Source organism: Lampetra planeri, chromosome 48 (assembly GCF_965212315.1).
Source record: "Lampetra planeri chromosome 48, kcLamPlan1.2.h2, whole genome shotgun sequence".
NCBI classification, from domain to species: Eukaryota; Metazoa; Chordata; class Hyperoartia; order Petromyzontiformes; family Petromyzontidae; genus Lampetra; species Lampetra planeri.
The window spans coordinates 4,373,493-4,387,080 of record NC_136154.1 but is presented as its reverse complement, the minus strand read 5'-3'; the positions used below and the strand labels follow the sequence as shown (position 1 = coordinate 4,387,080).

At 48.4% G+C, this 13,588-nt stretch overlaps 1 protein-coding gene across 1 annotated transcript in view; it reads right to left on the bottom strand.

The window, feature by feature from the left end:
• Window positions 1-3,379: 3,379 nt before the first annotated feature.
• The window catches only part of LOC144733870 (IgGFc-binding protein-like), a 57,877-nt gene continuing 47,668 nt past the window's right edge, over window positions 3,380-13,588 (bottom strand). The window contains exons 27-35 of the mRNA XM_078615877.1: window positions 12,149-12,348; window positions 11,881-12,019; window positions 11,359-11,543; window positions 10,809-10,912; window positions 9,534-9,674; window positions 7,975-8,133; window positions 7,304-7,400; window positions 6,328-6,523; window positions 3,380-4,574 (exon numbers count right to left, since the gene is read on the bottom strand). Of these exons, the coding sequence (XP_078472003.1) occupies window positions 4,438-4,574; window positions 6,328-6,523; window positions 7,304-7,400; window positions 7,975-8,133; window positions 9,534-9,674; window positions 10,809-10,912; window positions 11,359-11,543; window positions 11,881-12,019; window positions 12,149-12,348 (1,358 nt within the window). The 3' untranslated portion in view covers window positions 3,380-4,437. The remainder of the gene's footprint in view (window positions 4,575-6,327; window positions 6,524-7,303; window positions 7,401-7,974; window positions 8,134-9,533; window positions 9,675-10,808; window positions 10,913-11,358; window positions 11,544-11,880; window positions 12,020-12,148; window positions 12,349-13,588) is intronic.

The following is a 13,588-nucleotide window of genomic DNA, read 5'->3' as shown; positions in this document are numbered from 1 at the left end:
CATACTGGGTTCAACATACACACAAACATACTGAGTTCAACATACACACACACATACTGAGTTCAACATACATACAAACATACTGACTTCAACATACACACAAACATACTGAGTTCAACATACACACACATACTGAGTTCAACATACACACATACTGGGTTCAACATACACACAAACATACTGAGTTCAACATACACACAAACATACTGAATTCAACATACACACAGACATACTGAGTTCAACATACACACATACTGAGTTCAACATACACACAAACATACTGAATTCAACATACACACACACATACTGAGTCGTGCCAAATATCGAAGGGGGGGGGGGGGGGAATAAAACATTTAAAAACGAAGAGGGGAATGTAAATTATAATTAACTTCTGAACATTTCCGATAATGTATTGGTTGGACAGACGGACAAAGGGGCCGTCCATAAATTACGTCACGCACCTAGTGGGGGGAGGCGGTCAGACATTTGTAACGATGTGTGACGAAGGGGGGGGGGGGTGAGAAATGTGACGTCGCATCAAAATGCGCAACTTTAAATAAATATAGACAACACGGTCTACTTAATTAAATATACTGTACTTTTTAATAAATGTTTTCTCCTACAACATCAGAGTGCAGCGCCACATTAAATACGCACTACAATGACAATAGTTTAAAGCGATTTGAAGCATAGTAATAGGATTTTACCCTTTCAACTGGTACAAAAACTAACACCTTTATACAAGGCATCACGTTTGCAATAACCACAACACAAGCAGTCAAAATGCAAAAAAAAGAAACAACTCTGATGATGATATGCACTGTCCTTGAAGTTGATTGGTCCACACCCGAGACAGCTTTTCTTAGAGCCTAGTCTCCATTGTTGTTGGACCAGATGACGCCAACTGGAGACTAGGCTCTAAGAAAAGCTGCCTCGGGTGTGGACCAATCTACTTCAAGGACAGTGCATATCATTTTCAGAGTTGTTTCTTTTTGTTTGCATTTTGACTACTTGTGTTGTGGTTATTGCAAACGTGATTCCTTGTATAAAGGTGTCAGTTTTTTGTACCAGTTGAAAGGGTAAAACCCTATTACTATATGTTGTCACTGGTAAAGGAGGTCTCATAGCGATTTGAAGCATGTTTATATTTGGGGGGGGGGGGGGGGCAGAGCTTTGTGACGTCATATTTAAGGGGGGGTCTGACTTTTTGTGACGCCGTGTGACTGGTGGGGGGGGGGTCAAAAATCGTCCAAAATCGCGTGACGTCATTTATGGACGGCCCCAAACCGAATCGTTGTGCCTCTGTTTTAAAAAAAATTGCTTACAAAAAACATTAAATGGAAAATAGCGGGCAAAATGTTTTATATTTTACCAAAAAAACCTCAGTCTAAATCTGCCCTTGGGGATTTGGGGGTGGAGGCGCCGATTGCATGACTCGCCCCTGCTGCCTGCCGTCGTTTCCATCTATTTATTGTTCACCCATTCACTATTGGGGGGGGTGGGAGAGTTCGTGGTTATTTGCTGCAATGTAATTGTTCACAAAACAATGCGATGATGGTGGATACGTTCACGATATGAGACAATGAACAAACGCACTCAACAGCATCCGTAAATCGCACTGCCAGGCTGTACGGCATGCGACGTTCCCGGCACTTCAGTATTCTTCATCGCTTTGTATACGGTGCAGGGTAATTGCCCGAAACGTCACATATTACGTAACGTGTTGCTCTTTAGGGCAGTAGTATTGGTGGTGGGGGGGGCTGTGGCGTGAACGATTTTGTGGCTCTGATGACATCTACATCTATAATATACCACTGTGTTCAGGTGCGCTTTTTTGTTTATGTGTGCTTGTTCATTACCACTAAAGCAGCAACAGCATCGAAAATTGTATTGCTCAAGGTATAAAAAATGTCGCTATTATATTCCCATAATGATGAATGTGGTTGTATGGGGAGCGGCAGTGTAGCGGTGAGCGCGCTGCGCTACGAACCCAGCGACCCAAGTTCGATTCCCACTCATGGCAAATACCAGTGACGATGATCTGAACCGGTCCTGGGTCTCCCCTAGGTCGACTCAGCCTCAAATGAATACCTGCTGCAGTGTTTAAACATCGCCAATGGGGAGACAAAGGCGGCCGGGCGTGGTATTAGCCACCCACTCCCTCGTGTGCAGTGCCGGCCTTCATAGGTGCTTCTTGCTAACAGCACTTGCCTCAACAGTCTGCTCAGGCTTTACAGGGGATCTTTGTCTTTGTGCCCAGCTGTAACTGCAGTTCGCTCAACCAACACCTTTTTCCATTAAGTATTCTATGGAATGCAATGGTTTACAACCGGTAACGCTTACAATGCGCATGACCGCCAGTTACACGAGTCATAAATTAAAATAATATTTGCTTTAGAAATTATCACGTTATAATTACTGCGATATCGGTTAACTTGACCTTTTAAAATTGCATTTCACATTTTTTCGTTTTGTTTGTGCTTTGCTGCAACTTCCAGTATTAATAGGCATTACTCATCAATGGTCTTCCAAGCGCAGAAGTTCACTCAACAGACGCCTACCACCGGTTGTATATTCAATGTAAATTTACAACCCCAAAAGCTTGCAACGTGCATTGTTCTGCCTCACGGCAGGTGTTTTGCTCCACGGCAGAAGTGGGGGTGTGTGTACATAGGAATTTCCTGTTTTTGATGCTGAGTTTGGTCACGTGACCAGGAAGTTACGATTTGACAGCCTCTCAGCCACGAGGCAGGGGCCAGCCATTACACAGAGTTCAAAATGGTGGCACAAATAGCGTCTCCGTGAAGACAGCTGTAACTGTTCATTGTGGGACTTTAAGAAGCATTGTCTGCAAGTCCGTTTATGTTCTTATAATATTGGGAATGCTGTTATGTTAGAATGACCGTTATAATTTTGTAAATGCCTTTATAATGCTGTTACATTATGATAAATGAGGCCTAGTTAACAACGAAGCCTGCCACTTGCCTTATTGTAAATGTTACTTGTAATTTAATAAGTCGAGTCAGACTTGTACCCATGTAACCTTATTGCGATCTTGAGAGCAAGGATGACGAAATATCTCATCCACAATTCAGTGTTATGTGTAGTGCTGTACATTTAGGCTGCAGCATGTTGATTACACGATGTGCCCTTACTTAACACAGTAGCTTATTCTCTTGTATAGCTATTCAGTACTAATGTATGTGCCTGGTCCATCCAGGATCTATTGTTGCGTGTCATGTGATCTAAGACTATTATGATGCTGTAGTGTTCATTCATTGTATTGATATTACAAAGTATTAACAGATGCTGTATTTGTGCTGTGTTTATCCATCAGTTTTACCTCGTTCAATTCATTAAATACGTTTGGAGTCGGATGTTCACCCTGGCTCTGAAGGTTTATTGAATGCGAGGTTATTTACTCAGATAGCGGTGCAACTCAGCGCACAGCGAGGCCGAGACATGCATTGTACTATCAGTCACATAAGAGCAAAATAAACCGTACTGTGAATCAAATAACTTTGAACAATTATAGATGTAAGGCATTTAGCAAAAAACTAATTTCCTGTGTTCATGATCATTCAAACATTACATTTTTTTTCGTCGACAAATAAAAAAAAGTTGTAACCTAATGATAATCATTTTATTTTATGTAGCGTCATTCATGCTAATGGCAGCCCATAACGCTGTACAATAATTATACATGAGGACCAAATCCCATATGCAGCCACAAAAACCACGTAATGATATTCAGCACAATCGACGACATGGCCAACCGTGGGTTATGCGCAGTAGGATGCAGCAGCACCTTATAAATCGACCCCAGCATGCATGCACCACGTGTCTCCAGCGTCCTACCCATCTATCTGTCCCTTCTTTCCTCTCTCCCCGCGTCTCCTTTGCTCAGGTGGCATAGTAACGACACCATCAGCTCAGGGGGTAATGCGGCAATCGGTCAGGGTGGGGGCCACCCAATATTCGGACGTATTGGCAGTACACACCGCTGCGGCATAACACCACACCGGTCCTCATAAAACAGTCTGAAAACTAAGTTTAAACCGATGATCGTCTTCCGCACCCTTCGACATCACAAGAAGTGATTTTTATGCACAATCACCCCACAAGATGTTGTGACCGGCGGTTGCGTATCCTGCGAAAATAAACAAAAATTGCGAAAAACGCGACGTACATTTTTTTTTATATGCCACGCAACCAACCGGTGTGCCGCCAACAACGTTCATTTGACTTGTCTCACGTGACGGTGGCACCTAGGCTATTGTATATCGTGGCTCCTCTTGCGATCATTACATGCGGTTTTGTTCTTTGACACTCATCACAGTGGCTTTGGCCACCAGTGTGGCGGCCAAGGCACCCCCCTGCCTGCCCCCCACGCTGCTCGTTACACCGCTACTGGCACCACCGCTCCCTTCCGCCGGGTCAATCGGAGACTTCGGGCAGCAGGCGGCTGTACCCGCCGCCGTGCCGTCGCCGCCTGCGGTGGTGGATCAGGGAGCCGCCCACGAAGAGAGCCGCAAACACCACGGCCAGTGGGGTGAGCAGCTGGCTCAGGTTCACTGTGGGGTTGGGGGGCGAGGTGGGGGGGAGAGACCGGAGGAGGGGGGCAGAGGTGGAGAAAAGAAGGAAGCACGGCATCACGACATCGTCTCTTTGTGATGTGACTGCACGAATCTTCAGCCAATATGAATGCCACCTCATGACAGATGTCAATTGTAATGCCTTCTAACTCGCGTTATAAATCTTCGTTGAAAACTAATTTCTTTCAGAACTGCCTGTTGTTGTTGTGATTAGTTTGTTGCCCTTTCTCCATACCTCCGATAATCACGGTTGGCTATGTATGGTGCGAAATAAGTTCAACATATTACATACTGTTACCAACCTCATCATCACCGTCACCACATCACCATCACCACATCACCATCACCACCTCATCATCAAGCCACTGGAGCTATGCAGTTTTAAATCTAGATTGAAAACTCATGAATTTCGAACTGCTTGTTGCTGTATTTAGTTTGTTGTCCTTCCCCGCACCTCCAATTAGCACGGTTGGCTACGTACGGTACGAAAGAAGTCTAACATAAACACATATGTTGTTGCGTATCTGTCGGGGGGGGGGGGTTATATGGCAGTTAGTGTGCTGGCGCTACGCACCCGTTGACCCGAGTTCGATTCCCGCTCACGGCCACCAGCGTCAGTGACGATTATCTAAACTGGTCATGGGCCTTCCCGAGGTCGACAATGGGGAGACAAAGGCGGCCGGGCGTGGTGTTGGCCACCCACTCCCTCATGTGCCACCGTGCCGGCCTTCATAGGTGCTCACTAACAGCACTTGCCCCAACAGTCTGTTAAGCCTATCCCGTTCCCAGACGTCTGCAAGGTGCAGGGTGGGTCCTGTTTACCATTGAATCTCGGAACGCGCGAGCGGCTCAGCGTTAATTTTTTTTAGAGAGAGGCGTAGTCGTAGCAGCGCCATTGTTTTTAAAGACGCTGTACTGTACTCACCGCACAAAACCGTAGCGACACAATCACCGCACTCTACAATAGTCAGCACCAAAACTGTGCCACACGCCCCTCCCCACACGGCCTTGTGGGAGCCTCGGTACCGATAAAGTAATTTTATTGAAGCTTTTCTCCTGAATCTTAATTATCTTTTTTCTCTCTCTCTGGCGACTTGTTTTCTCTGCCTGTGTCCTCTTTAGAATGTTCACACTTAAATTCTAACTTAGAAATCTTTGAAATACGTAATCAACCAGGCTATGCGTTAATTGTGTGTTGACCGACCCTCTGTGTTGTATTACATTACATTTCGATATTTTACTAGGTTATTTAATTTGAGTGTGTCTTTCTCCTGATTTTCAGGCTTGCTTGCTGTGCCATCGTACTCGCAGCACCACGTTTTCTTTTGGACCACTCATTGATATGCTAATTTTTTCTAACCCCCCTCCCTCTCTCTGCCTCCGCCCCCCTCTGTCTATTTAAGGCCACCCCACAGAGACGATCACCCCTCTCTGTCACCTGTGTTGCTCTCGCGATGTATGTATCTTGTGATATCTGTCTGCTAATATGTCTGTCTATAGTTTTCTGGTTAGATATTATGTCGCTATTTCATTATACCTGATGATGATTGCTTGTGTTGCAATCGAAACGTCGTATTCTATTATTTAATTTATTATTTTATCTTTAGACGTGACTTAACCGAAAGAACCAAATAATAAGCTTTTCTCCTGGTTTCGTTTTGATGACATTACGTCATCAGAACGGGAAACTATATTGGGGGGGGGGGGATCTTTGTCTTGGGGTGGAGGGTACCTCCGGTTGGTCGCTCCGCCGATTCCCCATAGACCAGCGGCCCTCGTGAGATGGTGTGAACCTCCGACTGCACCACACCCTCCTCCGCGCTCCTCCTGCGCCTCGCCGAGCCCCCCCCAGCGGGCAGGCAGCCTTGCTGGCACCGCGTGTTGGGCTCTCCCACCTTGCACACGATCACGTCGCAGTGGACAAACACCTACCAGCCAGGGATGGGGGAGGGGGGGAAACACGAGACAAACGGACAAAGCCTGCGTGAGGCCGCGACCCAGTAAAGGCAAGCACTCCGCTTGACACGCGTGGTGTTCACACGACGCACGTTTTCACCACAACGCGGCTCTTCTATTTGGGGGGCTATTTTTGTGCAACGCGGAGTGCGCACCACTATTACAACGAGGAACGCTGACCGTTATTACAACGCGGAAACGCGCGCCGTCATCGCAACGCGGAGTGCGCACCGTCATCGCAACGTGGAGTGCGCACCGCTATTACAACGAGGAATGCTCACTGTTATTACAATGCAGAACGCGCACCGTTATAATGCAGTGCTGAGCGGTCAACGGCGAACTACTTTTCTTAAGCTGCGTGGCAGAGCGGTGTGGGAATTCTGGGTATGCCCACGGAATGATACACACCCACTTTACCTGTCTTGGCTGTTTGGATGATGTTTCTGGAACTTGTGCTTTGTTGTCGAATCCACGTTGTTCCTCTTCCTACCTCTCTGTGTGCACCCCCCGCCAGCACCTCTCCGTGTTTCTTTGTGCACTTTTAAATTGTGTACATAACTGATTGAACAACTTTCTTCCGTGTTACTTTTCCAGTGGTGCATTGTCTCTCTTTGCTCTCTCAGGTGGAACGTAATGGCCGTGTCTGAAGCGCTGAGCCAGAAACCTCTGAGTGACTAAGTTCGAGCCAGGGGTCTGTGCGTATGACCTCCTGTCTCAGGTAGATCTTAATGGCCGTGTCTGGGCGGGCGGACCTGGTGGAAGTTGCCGATGAAGTTGAACGCCGTGAAGCTGAACTGATTCTTCTTCAGGAAGCTGCTGTAGCTCCTCCACGTGGGGTCGGTGGGGCAGCTGCCCGGGGGACAGAAATCAGCAGTGTCAGCATTGTCACCATCAGCAGCAGCAGCAACAGCATCAGTATCATCAGCATCACCATCATCAGCATCACCATCAGTAGCATCACCATTAGTATCACCATGATCATCTTCCCCATAATAAGCATCATCAGCAGCAGCATCACCATCAGTATCACTCATAATAGAGGTTTTTGGGTTAGGTCGCTTAAATATAAATGTGTTGTTAAACCCGCCAGCATCCGACACAGCCAATTAGTATGGTTTGTCACGCAAACAAAACATGGCAATTCGTTACTAGTACAGCACACAACATTTACAATTCGATTACCACGACTTTTCACCAGCAATTACAACGAGCATCATCAGGCAGACAGCCAGAGTTGTCGAGAAAGCCTCCTTCTAATCCAGTCTTAAATAGAGGGGATAAATGTGATGTCTTCACTTGTGACCCGATCAGGTGCGAAGACCAGAGTGGGGGGGGGGGTTAATATTAATGGCGAAGGGATGGGGTTAATGTTTGTATAACCTCGCGGACTCTTCCGCTACCTCAACACTAATCTTCCACTCACCCATCCTTGAGGAGGTCGTATCGGATGGAGTCGTGGGGGTCGCCACTGGGCGTCGCATAGCAGTTCTCGGTGAAGAGGGCGATGCTCACGGTGGACTTGACGGCGAGCTGCAGGTAAACCTCCTGGCTCTTCTTGTAGTGCACCGGGAAGTCGTTCCTCCTGTACACACGGTGGGGGGGGGGGGTGGGGTGAGACTCGCTTCAGACTGGGTTTGTTTGTGGTGTCATGGTTAAGCGCGCTGGACTGGTAGTCCAGAGGTTGCTGGCCTGGGGCGACCTATTTTGGTGTGGAAGTGGAAATAATGGTGCAAGTTTATTTAATTCCCCCAATCGCTGCTTTTTTTTCTTTATGTCTTTCATACGGTTGCTGATGTAGATGCAGAGACAACGACTACAATTTCACATTCAGGTGGTCAAGCCAGATAACTGTCAGGAGCAGCGGAGTAGTTTGTAGTCGCTGTGATGTCTCCCTCGTGCGTCAGGACATCAATATTATGGATCATCATTATGATCACGAAGTACTCGCAACTTCGCCTGGTAGGAGTCCCTTAACGTTCAGTTGGAGGATCCTCGCCCCAGATAGAACCTATCTGGCTGCGCTGTCATTGTTTGGCCTTGAAGAGGGGCCGTTGGCATGGCATCGTGTTGTTGTTGCTCTGGAGACCCGAGAGGGAGATCGATGGTCGGATTTCGGTCGCCGCATCGACGGCATTCGTCGTAATTCCTCGCTTGACAACAGAGTGGGTTCGCGCGAAGGTTGCCACCCTTCCCCCAATCTCTGTCCACACAGCAGTAATAGCGTGTACAGCACAGTCCGTCGATCAGTAGTCGCATTTGTTAGGATAAAGTGTGGGTACTCCCACCTCTATTAAATGTGTCTGGCCAGCGTGCAAGAGTAGGCAAAAATACCCTGTAGAAGGGCTCCCCCTAGTAGTAGCATGACTAAGAAATAGGACAGCTTAGCTCAACCCATCTGGATTGGTGACCCACATCCAGACCACCTCTCTCGTTATGGCTGTGGCTACTACTAGTCAGGTGTCACCTCACCTCGGGTCAATCAGCGGAAAGGCATTCTAGACTTTTTTAATTTACCAGGAAAGGCTCCTCAGAGCTATACAGCTCTTTTTCAGAAGCGACCTGGCCACAAATGATAGCTCAACCAAGTTGCTTATCATTACATGGACATTTATAGCAGCAGTCAAATACTTTAAACACATGTTGATTCTAAATGTAAAGGGAAAAACCAGAGGACCCGGAGATAAAATCCACACGACCATAGGGAGAGAGACACGCAGACTCCAAATATACAGCAGCAGCAGCAGGCATTGTCAGGGTCGAGATCGAACCCACGACCTCCTGTATACGGGGCGCGGTAGTTAACATCTCCTAGCCATCGTGATGATTATGAGAGAGAGACGCAGACTCCAAATATACAGCAGCAGGCATCGTCAGTGTCCGGCTCGAACCCACGACCTCCTCCATACCAGGCGAGGTAGTTAACATCTCATAACCACAGTGGCCCCCCCCCCCATCCCCCCTGATTGCAGTGAAGATCCCTGCCTGTAGGCGAGCGCGAAGGCATCCGTGGTGAAGAGGTCGATGGTGAAGACGAAGTCTCCTAGTCCCTTCTCCGTGATGAAGATGCTGCTCGTGTCCGGAGTGAAGCTGACGGCCAGATTTTTCCGCTTGTCGTACACACAGCTGTGAGTCCGGGGGTACAGGGAGAGAGAGGGAGGCAGGGAACGGGGGATTGTTTCCACATTGTAATTTTTTTCATCGACAGTATTCCCTCGGATAACATCTTTAATCCATTCCACGGAAACGACTATTAACCAAAATAACTGTTGATCTAATTCACTTGTAAGTTAAAAAATAATATTTTAAAAAATCACTGAGTCTGCAAAGTTTAATCTGCTAAAACAGATAACGGAAATGTAAACAAAGCGAGTCGAGGTCTAAACGCTCACAAATGGGCGTCGTTGATTGGCTGAGGGCATGGCTCAGTCTCAATTTGTAACGTAAGTCGAAACCATGGGGTCCTATGGGAGGCGAAAACATTGACCTGAAAATCCGATAATCGATGTCACTGTTAACTGAGTATGAGTTCAATTCTCACTATACAATCAAAATCACGGTGTTTATCATGGCCAAAGCCATTGATGCCACCACACCTCGACAATGTTTTGTACCTTTCACCAGATCATGCCACTGCTGCACATGACACGCTACCTTTAAAGGGCCACTTTGGCAAACATCTGGGACAGGAGGTCATACAACGCATCTGATTCATCATCCTCGCCTGCATCCCTCCATGGATGTTCATCTTCAATGGGGGCGTAAGCCACCACGGCCACCATTCCTCACCTCATGTTGATGGGAAGGCAAGCTCACAATAGCCTTGGACTCATGGCTCACCATACCTCACCCCCAAACGCCCTGTAATATTTTGTTCACACCCACAGCCACGCAAGGACAAAGGTCCCCGGTGTAGCCTTAACAGACTGTTAGGGCAAGTGTTGTTCACGAGCAGCAACTATGAAGGCCGCCACGACACGAGGGGTGTAGTTTGCCAGCACCACCCCCGACCGCCTTTATCTCCCCAGTGTTGATATTTACACAATGCACCAGGTACTCATTTTAGGCCGAGTCAAGCTAGGGGAGGCCGAGGACTGGTTCAGATAATTGTCACCGGTATCGACCGTGAGCGGGAATCGAACAAAGTGTTGCCGGGTTCGTAGCGGAGTGCGATAACCACTACACTGCAGCATCCCACAAGACGTAGATCATCCATGTAGCCTACACAGCCTGATGGGGCAAGTGCATAGACACACTTACGTGATGAGAACCACAATGTCATTGAAGTTGCGTGTGATCACTTGGCCCCTCTCGTCTTCCTTCAGTGTCACCGACTGGGAGAAGATAATTGACGAGTTCGTTTCCTGCGCGATCGTGGGGCAAAGGGGAGAAAAAAAGGGTGACGGAGCGAGAGAGATAGAGACACATCATCATGGTTGTCGACAATATCTCACAGTTCTCCGAACAATCCACCTAGGACCCACGCAGGAGCTGATTTTATCACTCAAATGTATCTATTTCATTTGTTGATCTATTCGTTTATCAGTCACTCTATGTGACTGGCCCGTCAATCTATTCGTTCGTTGGTCTATCCATTGACCGATCATTTCATAGATTATTTAGTTGGTCAACCTTGCCATTGGTCGATCTGTTCGTCGGTTAGCCAATTTAACGGTCGGTTAATCTATTTCAATTATCAGTCTAATTGTCGGTCCATTCGTGAATCCATTTATCGGTCGAGCGATCTATTTGTCATTTGTCTAGTCAACAGATCAATCAATGGACATGCTGATAGAGCCATCCCCATCACCTGGCAGACAGCGCCGCAGTCAGTGATGCCGATGTCGAAGGTGATGAAGTCTCCGTCATCGACGAGGGAGCAGCCGGGCGGCGTGGGGTCATTAAGCCGCGTGTCACTCGCTGTGTAGTTCAGCACCAGCATGCGTGGGATGCGCGCAGACATGCGCTCTCCCTCACACGATAGCTCCACCTCCGCTACGGGGGCGGAGAGGAGGAAGAGGGGACGAAGTTAGTCGTGATACTGTGAGGAAACAGCATCGCTGCATCGTCTACATGCATCATGACTCGTTTGTTGCTTGTGACATCTGCAGTGGAAAAAAACAACTTGGCACCTCCTAGGCAAAAGCAGGCTGGCTCAGCTTGGCCCTGGCATTGCTTGATTGTGCCAGTGGAAAAAACACTCATACCATGAGGGGCCCCGGCGTTGGTTCGGCTCAGATGTGGCAGTTGAAAAAACGGTTATGAGGTGTGTGAAGACGTCCCTGCGTGAGTGGCCCTGGCAGAAGAGAGGAGTGAAGGGGGGGGTGGATACCTGGGTGACAGCCGAAGTGACCCTCCTTGAGGAAGCACGCCTGTCCCCCGTGGCACCCGCCCGCCTCCTCCACGACCACCCCTTGGGAACGGCACGTGAAGCGACGCGAGCAGTCGTGGGTATACCACGACTCGGCCACCTGAAATCGCAACATACATATGTACTTACATTGTCAGGGTTGTGCTCGCAGCGAGGTAGGGTGTAGCGATAGGGTGTAGTGATAGGGTGAGTGTTTATCGAAGTGTGACAGTGTTCGTGTTGAGCTCACGTCTCTATAAACGCCGTCGTACGTGCACCCGCAGTCTGCCGCCGCCACGCACGTGCCGCCCTGGAGGAAGAAACCGGCGTCGCACACGCAGCCCTCGGCGCAACCGCGGCTCGGTGGGCACGAGGCTTCGGGCAGGCCGCACGAGGGCGGGCACGTGGAGGCGCACACATGGTACTCGCTTTGAGCTGGGCACACCAGCGCTGTGCACACACACGTACACAGTAGACATGCGGTTACAAGCTGTCAGGCACGCTTATCACTGCAACTGCCGGTGTTCACCACTGATTGGCGGTGATGTCACCGCAGCGCTTGGGGGCCGTCCATAAATGACGTCACGAGATTTTGGACGATTCTTGACCCCCCCCCCGTCGTCACACGGCGTCACAAAAAGTCAGACTCCCCCCTCAAATATGACGTCACAAAGCTCTGCCCCCCCCACCCAAAATAAAACATGCTTCAAATCGCTTTAAACTATTGTCATCGTAGTGCGTATTTAACGTGGCGCTGCACTCTGATGTTGTAGGAGAAAACATTTATTTAAAAAGTCTATTTAATTAAGTAGAACGTGTTGTCTATATTTATTTAAAGTTGCGCATTTGGATGTGACGTCACATTTCTCAAACCCCCCCCCCCCACCCTCGTCACACATCGTCACAAATGTCTGACCCCCCCCCCACCCCCCAGGTGCGTGATGTCATTTATGGACGGCCCCTTGTGCCACCACATTAGCTGCACTTTGAGGGCAACGTGAAGTGTCGAAGGCCCGCTGAGTAGGTGGTCTCGGAACAGACCCAGTTGCCGTGGGTTGACTGAGATGATATGCACGCACAGGCAATGGGGAGCAGCACAGAGGCCACCCCGACCACAGGCAGCAGCTCGGTTATGCTTAAAGCGAGCTTCTCCAGCGCCGTTGTGCTGGCGCGGAGTTCAGAACGTTTACTGCAGTTGACGAATCTGTGGACGATGAGTGGCCTGCAATCTCGATTCTCTCTCACCTCGCGTGGTCCAAAACAAGCACTTTCTGGCATTTTCTCATGATTAAGCCTGTAATGATTAATTTTCATCTCACGTGGTGTACGCTCTCTCAGGTCATTCCCTCCTCTGACTGTCTATCCATTGTGAGTCTCGTCGGCTGTATCAGTTCACGGCCATGCAATTCAGGGTGGGTGGTACATGCACCAGTAGTGCGTGTATATTGAACTTCTTTTGTACCGTATGTAGCCAACCACGCTTATTGGTGTTCAGAAGAATGATGCGTAAGCTATAAAAAGCCATTCTGCAGGCTGAGAATTACATTGATGACGTTCTTATCTGCACAGAGACCTGAAGATAATAAATGGAGCTGCTGACTATGGATGGTTGAACCACCTTACGGACCAAAATGCAAAATTGGGAAGAAAGGTCATTGACCGTTTAGGGCAAGAAGTAGGTGAAAACAAG